The sequence below is a fragment of the Bombus affinis genome, chromosome 13 (assembly GCF_024516045.1).
Source record: "Bombus affinis isolate iyBomAffi1 chromosome 13, iyBomAffi1.2, whole genome shotgun sequence".
NCBI classification, from domain to species: Eukaryota; Metazoa; Arthropoda; class Insecta; order Hymenoptera; family Apidae; genus Bombus; species Bombus affinis.
In genome coordinates, this window is record NC_066356.1 from 2,938,994 (window position 1) to 2,953,805 (window position 14,812).

Consider the following 14,812-nt stretch of genomic DNA (forward strand, 5'->3'; position numbering starts at 1 on the left):
TAAGCATAGGTTTACCAACATTGGTATTAACTTCATCAAGATGCTCTAAACGTACCTACCTCTTATCCGAAAACTGTTCCAAATTCACTCTCAGTGAGCATATTACTTGAAAATTCAAATTACATTGCAAGATAATTTGAAAACTTTACAGATCGACTAAGAAGCTTTCACATGATTACGAATTGCTTATTCCAAATTTACTAACTTTTTGTGCTTTTTTCTGTATAAAAGATATTTATCAAAATTTGTTTATGTCGAAAAAACGAAGATCGAGATGTTTTACAAGGTAAATTAAAACCTATCATGAATAAATTCACCATTGCCATTCGTATGTCTTCGAGGCTATTCGGCATATCATAAGAACACACGCACAGAACTAAAACGAACCAACACTCAACAAGATATCCCACATACACAGAATCAAAGAATGGAAAATTGTCAAAGACCCTATGTAATTTTCCAGAGTGTAAGCTGAACTGGTACTACAACAATGGAATCTGCGTGTACAAGTGTCCAACTGGAACTTACGGCATTTCTGACGAGACAAAGGCAGTCTGCTCCAGTTGCCATTACTCCTGCCTAACTTGTTCAGGATCTTCGAATACCGAGTGCACCAGTTGTCACGAAGATGCCGAGCTTTCTATGAACCTTGGCGAATCTGTATGCATCCTTCGCGAGCTTTCGTGGACGATGCACTCCACCCTATGGTTCTATCAGATGACCATTTTGTTCTCGATCAACATCGTCGTATTCATCATGATTATTCTATACGTGGCTATCAAGTGGTATTTGCGAAGAAGGAATTCGCTAATGTACGGATATAGTAAAGTCTCGTATACAAGTAATGGAGACGCACATAAAGATAAGTTACAAGAAAATGCCTCTTCGTCTGATAGTGAATAAAGAAAATGGACGAAAATAAACAGCAACCGATGCTGGTTGTGTAACTAGAATATGAGTGTAATGCTATAAATCTGTGGACGTTCGAGGAGAGAGAGAAACAAGAAATCCAAAAGATTACACGCTCAAGAGATTTTTCGAAGAGAAAGTGAAGGATGAGAGAAAATAAAAGGAACTAGGAATCAACAAGCACACGATTACCGGTTTGTTACGAAATTCCGATGTGACTATTTGTCATATAATTAATGTTTCAACAATGGATTACTAGTAACGTTAATGACATTAACAATATTTTAAGCAGTGATGATACTTGGGAGGATTCCGTCCTTCTGTTTGACACATTCCAATTGACGAGCATGAATTAATAAGTTGTTAGTGATCTCCCGGTGAATGTTATGGATGCAGAGAAACGATCGAGTTAATGTAATCGAATTTGATAATACATTTGTTTACGTTGTGATGCTTCGAGAAAATATGCAGAATATTTAAAAAAAAAAACGTTTTAAATCATTATTTTTTAACACGCTGTATTTTAATCTCACCAATAACACGATGAAGTAAAGAAGGATAGAATTAATAACATAGAAAGTGAATAGGCGTAACTCAATGTGATCGAGTTATTTAACCAAATTAAACCATTCCAAATGCATTTGTGTGTTCAAAATCAAAAATTTCTTTAAGAGTAAAATTAAAGTTAAAGTTCATGCCCGGAATTTAAATTTGATGCCTAAATGGCTAAATTCTTCATCGAATCATAATTAATCGCGATACAAATAAAACGTATCGCAATGCAAATACGCTTAGTAAGTTTGGGTTCTCAGCTAATTAACAGTTAATAATTAAGTACGCGTAGCCAATTTTCGATTATCGTTACGGGAATGAACTAAATTATACCGTCTAATGTCTTGTCCTCGTCGATAATCAAAATTAAAATTGCATTATGCTCTGTAACTAACTGTAACACAATTTTCTAACCGAGTTCCTAACTACATAGAGCACATTGTAATTTATACACCAGTGAAATTACCATGCGATGCTACTTACGTAAATTACATTAAAGATATAAGACGGAATAAGATATAGTAGCATTTCCTAACGACCAAAGACTTTAAACGTTGCACTGCTATTCAATTAGAGCGACTTTTAGATGTACATAACAAGATCAAACAAGTATTTTGAATATTAAATCTAATTATTAAGGTTTACAAGTTGACTAGTTATTATTGTTATTCAAATGTAATGTAAGATACTAACTTTAAAATAAAATTAAAAGACATTCGGGTATTTTACTTATCCATTTGCAATAAATTCCATAAATGTAAAAAAACTATATATTAAAACAAAGACAATATAGCTACTTAATGCAATATACAGACATTACATTGAATAGGAATGTCAATTGTAGGAATGTCAATAGGAATGTAATTGAATGTAATTAAGATTTTCCTTTATCGTCCCATTATCAAACTGTTGAAAGTCATTCTTTATACGATCACGGATTAAAATACTTTCATGATGCAATAAAACGTTATTAAATCACTTCGATAAATAACAAATACATAGTACTCGTTCGTCAATTATCTTTTTCCGAAATGAATGATCGTTTAAATTTTTATTTGCAGCTTAATCACGGATCGACCAATATGCAACAAGTTACCGATAACACAACTACGGAATTAAATACAACACACAACGGTACAAGTATTTTGCTATATGTAACTGCACAAACTTAATATTAAATAGTATTAAATAATTTCAAATAATACAAATTAAATAAAAGCATCATTCACATGATAAATTCTTTTCAAGTACGGATTTCCTTATACTTTTACGTCAAAAAATGTTGACTAAACAAATAATCTTAAAATTCAATAGAAACAAACTAACATTTGCAATACATTATCTTAACACAAAGGTAATTCCCTCCGTTAATTAAAGGATTGCCATAATAATGGAAAATATACCATAGCCACGTGGGCTAAGTTCAATAGCCAAATGATCAATAACGAATTCAACACACGGGAAACACGTCGTTATAACATTCGTATCCACATTTCACGCTACGATGACAAATGAATAAACACTGTACAGTCAGATTAATTGGCGATAATTAGCAAACTGTTGCAAGTGACCATCTCAGTACGACCGAGCTCTTGCCTGCATATTGTAAACCACAATATTACTCGTTAGTATCGTTATACGTCGTGTATAAATTATTTACACGAAACCTCTCGCTAGAATGATATTCCATTAACCGCGAAACTATTAAAAATTAAATATAACAAATTTACAGTTAAATGGAATTCAATTTATGTATCTCAGCTAGTTTTTAGCAAAACTTTATCAAGTTTTAAGCAAATGAAATTTGAAAAGTAAAGGCTTCCTTACATAAAATTAATAAAAAAAAACTTGTGCTTCTCTTTTTTAGTAATTTATATAAAGTACCATGTAAGGATTCGCGTCTGGCTACATACCAAACTCTTTTACTATCAGTGAACTCGATTAATCCTAACAACAAAAATTTCAACAAATTTCTATTACTTCAACTTTTATCGAAATTACATCCTTCTCATTAAAGATATCATTTGCCATTTTAACTACTCAATTTTTTTTTAATGTAATTAGACAATAAAACAAATTATTCCATCTTTATAAGTATAAAGCACGTTATTCTCCTGGTCAACAAGGAAGGCTTAATTGAAGAGCGAAATATCTTCGTGTTCTACTTTTCACAGTTTAAACGTTTCCATGAAGTAATATCGTTATCGTCGTCACTCGGAAATAAGCTATGAGAATGATTTCAAAAGGGACACTGTATATATAAGTATGTTCGGTCGCTTCCTAGCGATGATATACCTTCTGTCGGTGGAATTTGGTTTGGTGCCAAACGCCCATGTACTCGGAGACGACTTCGAGTATTTACTCTCATTTTATTTCATGTCGAGATTCGGATCGTGGCAGAACAGAGACGAATAGGGGTATAGGTAAGGACGAGACAAAGGGAAGAAAAAACAGGAAAAAGAAGGGGAAAGAAGATGGAGGTGGTGGCCGTGATACCGAAACTCTCTACTGCGTTGCTGAGCTTTCAACCTCCAAGACGCAAGACTCTCATTTGTTTCACCACATATGTATAAGTAACTTCCGTCTGCGTGTGAAAATCACCGAGCTACGAAATATTATGCGTATATACGAACATACATTGAAAAGCATACAGTGAAAGCTACCATTATCAACTGTAAGGAACTCTTCAAGCTTTTCCTGCAATTTTCCATCACACTCCTCCGTGAGTCCAGGAAACAATTTTCTTTAATAAATTATGAAATTGAAGTAACACAGAAGCACCAATAAAAAGTATAGCAATTGCAGAGATGAGGTATTTCTTTTCTTTCAACGCAGGTTATGTAAAAATTATGTTAACACTTAAATAGAAAGGATATTCTGTATTTTCGAGCTATCGCGGGGAGACGCGGTCGCGAGAATACGCGTCAACGGGAGTCGTAAATTCCGATTATAATAATCGACACCACGAATAGTTCGATCCCCTTATTTCGGTTAGGATAATAGGGGTAGTTATTGTGGTATAACACTGGGATTCACAGAGTTATAAAAATATATATTTCCAACACTTTATGCAATCACACAAAGTAGTAACGCCGTTGATTAAGATACAGATAACGAAGAGAAGGATTATTCTTAGATGAGAGAGTGAGAGCTATAGGAGCTCTAGGCCCGTGAGAGCTATAGAAGCTGTCGGACTTCTGGATACTGTGAGAGCCATAGGAGACTCTAGGCCTTGTAGGCACTTTGAGAGCCGAAGGAAAACTCTGAGAGATATAGGAACGGTGAGAGCTATAGGGACTGTAGGAACTCCAGGCACCGTGAGAGCTGTAGGAACTCTGAAGTTTATTCTGATGTGAGTACGGAGGAAAGCTCGGTATGGGTGTGCCGTTTGAACGAAGAACGCGGATTCGTTGCTTACATTTTTAGTTAGGAAAGTGAGGGCAATGATCCGCGATGCCGATTGGTTATGACCAATGTTGGGAAGGAAGATAGGAGCCTCCTACCAACTTGGGTCCTAGGCGACATTGTTTATGGGAAAACTCGGATTTTCCGTTAAGTAGATCTCCGCTTTTTTCGTTAGACCACTACCCGCTTTCTCCGTAATTCTTAAGAGCGCGTAATAAACCCAAGGACCTTTCTAAAAACCGGCCGAAAACACTTCTAGAATTTTTTTTTATTATTATTAGAATATTTACAATCAATTCTCGTTGAGAATTTTCAGTAACTTAGTTTGGCGTGATACAATGACATGGATTATAATAGTTTTATATTGTTGGTTCTAGTAGAAACTAAGGATTTAATCTAGAGGGTATTTTCTTTTTAGTCTGCGGATCTGGTCCGTCGTGTCCAGTAGTTGGGTGACTAGTGGGTTGTGGTGGTTGTTGACTCTTGTGTTATATCTGCTTCTGGACTTGTGTATTTCATCTTTGACTGTAGGTATCTTGAGGTCGCGGTGTATTGTTTCGTTGGTAACGTACCAAGGTGCATCAATTAGGGATCTTAGGGTTTTCGATTGGAAGCGTTGGAGTATTTCAATGTTGGAGTTACTTACTGTTCCCCATAGTTGGATTCCGTAGGTCCAGACAGGTTTTATTACGGCCTTGTAGAGGGTTATTTTGTTCTGTATGTTTAGTTTGGAGCGTCGGCCCGTGAGCCAATAGAATTTTCTTAGTTTTTCCTTTAGTTGCTTTGTTTTTTCTGAGATATGTTTTTTCCAAGTTAGCCTCCTGTCCAGGGTCATACCCAGGTATCTTACGGAGTCCTTGCTTGGGATTATTGTGTTGTTAATGGAGACCTAGGGACAGGTTTGTTTTCGGAGCGTGAAGGTTACATGTGAGGATTTTTTTTCGTTTATTTTGAAGCCCCATTTTTGGAACCACTTTTCCATGGAGTCGAGACATCGCTGGAGAGTGGATGAGGCAATTGCCGGGTCTGCGTGGGTAGCTAATAGCGCTGTGTCGTCGGCAAATGTTGCTATTATTATCTCGTTTGATATAGGTAAGTCTGCAGTGTAGATGGAGAATAGAAGGGGTCCGAGGACACTGCCTTGGGGTATGCCCGCTTCCATTGGGAAAGTTGTGATAATGGCGTCTGCATATTTAACCATGAATTGCCTATTGGTTAGGTAGGACTTTAGGATGGAGTAGTAAGTGTGTGGTAGGAGTTTTTTAAGTTTGTAAACAAGCCCTTCGTGCCATACTTTGTTGAATGCCTGTTGAATATCAAGGAATACCGCTGAGCAGTATTTTTTCTTTTCAAGGGTTTGGCTGATCATGTGGGTTATGCGGTGGATTTGCTATACTGTTGAGTGTTGTTTTCGAAAGCTGAATTGGTGATCTGGGAGTGTTTTCAATTCTTCTAGGAGTGGAAGGAGACGATTCGTGAGCATCTTCTCGAATAGTTTAGACAGGTAAAAGACTGATTGGGCGATAGGAGCTGGTTTCATATATTGGTTTACCGGGTTTAGGGATGAGGGTGATCAGTGAGATTTTCCAAGCCTTGGGAAAGTGTTCAAGGCGGAGGATAGCGTTAAAGATTGATGCCATGAGTGCAATCCCTTTTATGGGAAGTTCCTTGATTGCTTTATTTCCTATTAGGTCGTGACCTGCTGCTTTCTTGGGGTTTAGGCGACTGATTGCTTCTATGATCTCTGCAGAAGTGAAGGGTTCAATAGGAGGGGACATTTGGAAGGGAGTGTGCAGGTATTCGGTAACGTCCGCAGCAGCTATGGAGGAATGGGGTTTGAACACTTCAGACAAATGTTTGGCAAATGTTAGCTTTTTCTATAGGGCTACGCGCCCATCCACCTTGCGGGCGGCGGATTGGAAGTATTATTTGTGGGAGGCGCGTGAATTTCCTGGAGGCCTTCCATAGTGAGTAGTTGGAGTCGGCTGTGGGGGACAAGCTGGCGAGATATTTGTGAAAACAGTCATTATTGTAGTTTTTTATGGTTTTGGATAGTTTTCTAGTTGCGTTGTTTAGTTTGCGTTTGTCCTCCGGTGTTCTATGGGTCTGCCATATTCTTCTTAGTCTACGTTTTTCTGCTATTTTTTTTAATATGTACTGGGGATATTCGTGTTTGCTGATGGACGTTTTTGCCGGTGTGGAGAAGCGGATAGCGTTTATTATGCTCGTGTTTAGGTATTCCGTGGCTGCTTCGATTTCTTCATTGGTTTTTAGTGAAGTTGAGGCTGAAGTTGTGTGGGTAAAGACTTCTCTAAAGAGCTGCCAGTTCGTGTGTTGGTTATGAATGGAGCCATTAGGTGTATTCTCGATGATAGTTGAACTGACTGTTACTATCACGGGGGAATGATCAGAGGAGAGATCAGCCGAGGAATTGATTTGGACGTGTCTTGACGAGATATTTTTAGTTATGAGGAAATCAAGAAGATCGGGTATTTTGTTTGTGTCGGTGGGCCAGTATGTGGTTTCGTATGTGGTAAGGTAGTTGAGGTTGTTGGTAATTATGCTGTTGAGGAGGTTTTTGCCTCTTACTGTAACCAGTCTGCTGTCCCATTGGGTGTGTTTCGCATTGTAGTCTCCTCCAGCTATGAATCTATTGCTCAGGGTGTCCAGGAAGTTATCAAAGTCTTCTTTGGCGATGGAGTGTCTGGGAGGGCAGTATACAGCTGAAGTGGTGATTGTACCATGACAGTCTTCTATTGCAACGTTTGTTGCTTGGAGGTAGTCTTTCTGGAATGGTGGAAGTTCGTAGTGCTTAATGTTTGATTTGATTATGATTCCGGTGCCGCCGTGGGCCTTCCCGCTGGGGTGTTGGGTGTGGTAGAAGTTGTAACCGTGTATTTTGAGGTAGTTTTTGTCGGTGAAGTGGGTTTCGGATATGAGCATCACGTCTATTTGCTGTTGTTTTAAGAATAGTTCTAGTTCAAATTTGTGCTGAGCTAGACCGTTGGCGTTCCACAGAGCTATTCGCATTGGTTTTATTTTGCTTCTGTGCGTATGAATTTGTCCATGAAGAGTGTGAGAAGTGACAGTAAGTTGTTAATTTGCTCAGATTGCTTCTCGATAAGTTTTTCGAGTCTGGTGAAGTTATCTGTGTTTTGTGGGGTGGGAGCACTATTTTCTGTGTGTTCACTGTGGGTTTTCGAGTTGTTTACGTTTCCTTGTGGTGCCTGCGCATAGGATACTGATGGTGTGATGAGTTTTTGGGGTCTTGGTTCCTGTATGGTAATCTCCTTGGTTCTCTGTTTTGGATACTTGATATTATGTAGCGTTTTAGAGGCTGAGCATCCCTTGTAGTTCGCAGGATGCTCTCCTTGACAGTGGATGCACTTAGCGGGGGTTTCAGGGGATTTAGTGCATTGGTCAGTGGGGTGATTACCTGCACATTTTACGCACCGGAAGTTATGATTGCAGTATTTCTGCGTGTGGCCGTACCTTTGACACCTTTTGCATTGTACTATTTCTTTCTTTACAAGAAGTGGCTCGAACTTAACTATGGAGTTCATCAGCCGGTTGACGTTGTAGATTTCTTTGTTATTTGCTTTTTGTTTTAAATCTACGAAGAATAGCGATAGGGGATTTCTTGTGACTCTATGTCTAATGTTGCTGATGTTGGTTACCTCGTGGCCAAGTGTTTGAAGTTCGAACTTTAGTTCGTCTAGATCGACTGAGTGGTGGATATTACGTAGCACCACACGAAAAGGTCTTTCTTGTTTGAGCTGATATGTGTGGAATTTTGCGTTCAAAGTTTTTAGCAACTTAGTTAACTTTCTATAGGCGTCTGGGTGGGTCGGCAGAACTTTCACGTGGTTGTTGTTAATTTTTAACTTGTAGTCCTCTTTGCTGATATCTTTTTCAATGGTCCTTATCATTGACTGTATGTCGATTACGTCGTCAATGAATATTGGCGGGGGAGGGGGAATTCTTTGGGTATGGAGATTATTTACCGTTTCGGTTGTATTCATGGAGTCTTCCGTAGTCTCCAGTATTGAGAATCTATTGAAGGTGGTCACCTGGCTGGCTGGTGGTTTAGCTTTACTCTTATTCACATTTGTCTTGATTGGTTCCAGCTTGCGTTTTTTCGAGTGATGGTCGTTTACCAGGAGAGATGTGTTGCCCCCTTGCCACGGGAGAGGAAAAACGGCGGTGTTATAATTTAGCTCCGGAGAGCCTGTTTGGAATGTTAGAGCTATCATCGAGCTAGTTAATTCAGTATGAAAGAACTAGTCGAGAGGCTGTTAATCCTTAGCTAGGTTTGTTGGATTCGCTTTCGGCAGATGGGCGTCACGTGGAGTTTTGTGAACTTCACAGGGCACTGGACACACGTCTGCACGTTTCGGCACTCAGCAGCAACTGGATGGTCACGTGCTGTTTTGTGAACTTCGCAGGGCACTGGACACACGTCTGCACGCTTCGGCACTCACCAGCAAACTGTAGTAAGTTTGTGGTAGGACTTTTTTAAGTTTGTAAAGAAGCCCTTCATGCCATACTTTGTCGAATGCCTGTTGAATATCAAGGAATACCGCTGAGCAGTATTTTTTCTTTTCAAGGGTTTGACTGATATTGTGTGTTATTCGGTGGATTTGCTCTATTGTGGAATGCTGCTTCCGAAAACCGAATTGATGATCTGGCAGGGTTTTCAGACCCTCTAGGAGTGGAAGGAGTCGATTCGTTAGCAACTTTTCGAATAGTTTCGACAAAGTGGATAGAAGACTAATTAAGCGATAGGAGCTAGTTTCGTGTATTGGTTTTCCGGGTTTAGAGATGAGCGTAATTTGTGACGTTTTCCAGGTTTTGGGATAGTATTCAAGGCGTTGGGATAGTATTCAATTGCGTTGAAGATTGAAGAAATGAGTGCAATCCCTTTAACGGGTAGTTCCTTAATTGCTTTATTACTTATTTGATCATGTCCCGGTGCTTTCCTGGGGTTCAGACGATGGATTAATTCAGTAACCTCTAGAGAAGTGAAAGGTTTAATGGGGGGGGGGAGACATTTGGAAGGGAGAATGCAGGTATTCTGTTATTTCCGAAGCAGTGTTGGAGGAATGAGGTTTAAAAACGTTGGATAGGTAGTTGGCAAACAGGTTGGCTTTTTCTATAGGGCTTCGTGCCCATCCGCCTTGCGGACAGCGAATTGGAGGGATTATTTGCGGGGGACGCGTAAGTTTCCTGGAAGCCTTCCATAGTGAGTAGTTGGGGTCGGCAAAGGGGGACAAATTGACGAGGTACTTTTGGAAACAGTCATTTTTGTATTTTTTAATGATTTTGGTTAATTTCCTGGTTGCGTTGTTTAGTTTGCGTTTGTCACCCGGTGTTCTCTGGGTTTGCCATACTCTTCTTAGTCTTCGTTTTTCTGTGATTTTGTTTAATATGTAATGGGGATATTCGTGTTTACTGATAGAAGTCTTAGTAGATGTTGAGGAGCGGATAGCGTTTATTATGCTCGTGTTTAAGTATTCTGTGGCTGTTTGGATATCTTCCTTTGTTTTTAGTGAGATTGAGGCAGAGGTTGAGTGATTAAAGACTTCTCTAAAGAGCTGCCAGTTGATGAGTTGGTTTTGAATAAGGCCATTAGGTGGGTTCTCGATTATTGCTGAACCAACTGTTGCTATTACGGGGGAGTGGTCGGAAGAGAGTTCAGTCGAGGAGTTGATTTGGACATATGTAGGCGAGATATTTTTGATTATGAAGAAGTCGAGTAAATCGGGGATTTTGTTAATGTCAGTGGGCCAGTATGTGGGTTCATATGTGGTGAGGTAGTTGAGATTGTTGGTGTTTATGCTTTTCAAGAGGTTTTTGCCTCTTGCTGTGACAAATCTGCTGCCCCATTGGGTATGTTTGGCGTTATAGTCTCCTCCAGCTATGAATCTATTGCCTAGGAGGCTGTTGAAGTTCTTTTTAGCAATCGAGTGTCTGGGAGGGCAGTATACTGCTGAGGTAGTGATTGTACCATGGCGGTCTTCTATTGCTACGCTTGTGGCTTGAAGGTAGTCTTTCTGGAATGATGGAAGCTCGTAATGCTTAATGCTGGATTTGATGATGATTCCGGTGCCGCCGTGTGCCTTTCCACTGGGGTATTGGGTGTGGTAGAAGTTGTAGCCGTGTATTTTGAGGTAGTTTTTGTCGGTGAAGTGGGTTTCAGATATGAGCATTACGTCGATTTGCTGTTGTTTTAAGAATAGTTCTAGTTCAAATTTGTGCTGAGCTAGACCGTTGGCGTTCCACAGAGCTATAAGCATTGATTTTATTTTGCTTCTATGCGTATTAATTTGTCCATGAAGAGTGTGAGTAGTGACAGTAAGTTGTTAATTTGCTCAGTTTGCTTCTCGATTAGTTTTTCGATTCTGGTGAAGTTGTCTGTGTTTTGTGGGGTGGGAACACTATTTTCTGAGTGTCCACTGTGGGTTTTCGAATTGTTTATGTTTCTTTGTGGTGCCTGAGCATAGGACATTGATGGTGAGGTGAATTTTTGGGGTCTAGGTTCTTGTTTGGTTATCTCCTTGGGTCTCAGTTTTGGATACTTATTATTGTGTAGTGTTTTATAGGCTGAGCATCCTTTCTAGTTCGCAGGATGCTCTCCTTGACAGTGGATGCACTTCGCGGGGATTTTTGGGGATTTAGTGCATTGGTCAGTACCTTTGACACTTTTTGAATTGTACTATCTCTTTCTTTACAAGAGGTGGTTCGATCTTAACTATGGAGTTCATCAGCCGGTTGACGTTGTAGATTTCTTTGTTATTTGCTTTTTGTTTTAAATCTACGAAGAATAGCGATAGTGGATTTTTTGTGATTCCATGTCTTATGTTGCTGATGTTAGTTACCTCGTGGCCAAGCTTTAAAAGTTCGAACTTTAGTTCGTCTAGATTGACTGAGTGGTGGATATTGCGTAGCACCACACGAAAAGGTCTTTCTTGCTTGAGCTGGTATGTGTGGAAGTTTGCATTCAAGGTTTTTAGCAACTTAGTTAATTTTCTATAGGCGTCTGGGTTGGTCGGCAGAATTTTTACGTGGTTATTATTAATTTTTAACTTGTAACTTGTTTGGGAAAGTATTGAATTCTTAGAATTGCATTGATTATTATTGTCATTAGTCTTATTGCTTTTGGCGGAAGGTTTTTCAAGATTTTGCCATCGATTAGGTCGATTCCTGGTGCCTTGTTGTTTTTTGTTTTATCAATTATGTTTCTAATTTCTTGTGCTGTTGTTTTAGGTATGGTGTATTCCTTGTCGGTTGTGATAATAGTGGTTTGCGCATCCTCCTCCGTATGACTTTTGAGGTTGATGTTGTTGATAATGTGTGGTGTAAATGTGTTGCAGAGGTGGTTGGAGAATTCTTCAGCTTGTTCTTCGTTGCTTCTTGCCCATGTGTTATCTGCTTTTCTGATAGCTGGGACGGGTATTATTGGCTTCTTTATTTTTTTCATGGCTTTCCATAGGGAGTAGTTGGTGTTCTCGTGTGTAGAGAGTGTCCCTATGAACTTTGCGAATTCGTTATTGTTGTGCTCTTTTATTTTGTTTTTTTATTTCCTTTGCAAGTTTGTTTAGGTGTTTTTTGTTTTCTCGAGTTCTGTGTTTTTGCCATTTTGCTTTCTCTTTTCTTTTTTCTCTAATTTTGTCGAGTATTTCTTGCGGAATTGTTATTATTTGTCTGCTGGTTGATTCGGGTGTAGTGGTTGTCCTTGCTGCTTCTTGAATAGTTGCTGTCAATGTTGTTACTGCCTGTTCTATGTGTTCAGGAGTTTTCAACGGGATGTTGCAGTTTATTTTGCTTTCTATTATTTCTTTGAAAGTTTGTCATTTGGTGGTTTTATTGCATAGTGTTTCTGGTTTGCTATAAAGTATTGGTTTGTTTCTGTATTCAATTATTATGGGTGTATCGGAGCTAAGCTCGTGGTTGGGTGTTATTTTTAGTTTGTTTGTGTTTAGTCCCCTTGTAACTGCAAAGTCCAGAAGATCTTGTTTTTTGTTCAGGTCAGTCGGCCAATATGTCGGTGTTCCTGTGGATAATATATTGAGGTTATTATTTCTAATGTATTTGTGGCGGCACTCGACCTCGGAAATTTCCAACGGTTTCGCGGCATAAAGCGCTTTATCTTAAAAGCGCTATGCCGACAAGCCTTAGGTGTCATCGATATCCCTACGGCTCCTTCGCCGAATTTTCAGGAGACCGCACACGCGGCAGTCGTCGCGGACTTCTAATGAACGCGCGCGATATCGATGGCCAACAAAGAAAAGAATCGGCATTGCTTTTGAATCAAAGAGATTCAGTCTGCCCCGAGCTGCGAAGTGCGAAGGATCACGCGAAACGAGCGCCCGACTTCCTATAAGCGTCAAGCATTGATCGTTACCAAGCGTTGCTAATTGCTAATTGTTAATTGTTAATTGTTGTTAATTGTTGTTTGTTGCTAGTTGTTATTGGACGTCAGTTGTTACTAAGTTAATAAACGCTTTTTCTTGTTGAAACATTTGAGCATTCCTTCTACACCTATCACGACATACCACTTCATATTTTTCCAGTGTTCTGCCGCGAGATGTAGTGTTTCTTGATCCCCATAGCGTGTGCTTTGAGTTGTAGTCACCCGCTGCGATGTACTTGTCGCCTAGGTCCTGGAAGTATTCTTCCCACATTTGTGATGTTATTTTGTGTCGCGGAGGCACATATACTGCTGACAACTGGAAGTAGTTGCTGCTAGTTTGAACTGTAACGGTGGTTGCTTGTAAATATTCTTTGTTAACTTGGCTGTGTAGATAATGTTTGATATCGTTTCTGACTATCACTGCTGTCCCTCCGTGAGCTTTTCCTGAGGGGTGTTTGGTATCATATATGGTGTAGTATGGTATTTTCAAGTAGCTTTTTGTAGTGAAGTGTGTTTCTGAGACAAGTAGTATGTCTATATTGTTATTGTATATGAATGTTTTAATTTCGAGGGCCCGTTGTTGTAGGCCGTTTGAGTTCCAGGCTGCTATTTTTAGAGTGTCCGTTTTTATTTTTTGCTTAGCACGTTTGTAATTAGTTGTAGCATGACTGTGATTTGTTGGGTTTGCTGTCTGAGTACTGCGTTTTGTTCGCTTATCATTCTGGTTAGCATTTCGGTGTTCTTTATGGATTGTTTGAGCAGTTCTTTGATTTCTGCAGTGTCATTGTTATTATTGCTGTAGTATTGGTTGTCTGTATGTGTCGATTGGCTGGTTACTTGAGCGTAGTTTAGACTACCAATGGTGTTGGTGCTGATGGGTTTGGTGTTTGTTGCTTGCTCTGTATTTGGTATTATTTCGGGTTTTGTGCTGTCCTGTTGGGCTTGTGTGTTAGTGATTGTTCTGCTTCGTAGGGGCGGGAACAGTTTGCGTTGTAATTGTTTCCTAGCTTCGCAACCTTTATAACTGGCTGGGTGTTTTCCGTTGCAGTTGTAGCATTTAACCTCCTCTATTTTTCCCGTGGATGGGCAATGTATCGTAAGATGATTTTTTGCGCATTTAACGCATGCCGGGATTCTATTGCAATAGTTTTTAGTGTATCCGTATTGTTGGCACCTTATGCATTGTGGGATTTCTTTTTTATGTCTAGGTGGCTCCACTTTTACTATTGTGTTTAGTAATTTTTCTATATCGTATATTTCTTTGTTGTTGTTTCTAGGTTCTAGTTCAATTAGGAATAGCGGTAATGGTTGTTTGGTATCGTATTTGTTAATGTTATTAATTGTCCTTACCTGCTGTCCGATTTTTGCCAGTTCTTCACTTATTTTTCCGGTATTTGTTTTTGGGTGTAGTCCCCTGATTACTGCTTTGTAGCTTTTGTCAGTTTTGAGTTGAAAAGTGTGATACGCTGCGTTTTTTTCCTTTAGTGATCTTGTAATTTTTCTGAATATTTCTGGGGTGTTGGTTTGCACTTT

General features: G+C 39.4%; 1 protein-coding gene across 9 annotated transcripts in view; it reads left to right on the forward strand.

Moving 5' to 3' along the window:
* The window catches only part of LOC126923292 (furin-like protease 1), a 224,255-nt gene extending 221,557 nt beyond the window's left edge, over positions 1 to 2,698 (forward strand). For 7 of the 9 annotated variants that reach the window (XM_050736605.1, XM_050736611.1, XM_050736606.1 and 4 more), the window contains one exon: positions 464 to 2,176. In XM_050736605.1, coding sequence (XP_050592562.1) covers positions 464 to 903 — 440 coding nt within the window. In that variant the 3' untranslated portion in view covers positions 904 to 2,176. Of the gene's footprint in view, positions 1 to 463; positions 2,177 to 2,522 lie in introns of those variants that run through there. The other 2 variants (XR_007713105.1, XM_050736608.1) reach the window with 2 other exon arrangements.
* Positions 2,699 to 14,812: the final 12,114 nt, after the last annotated feature.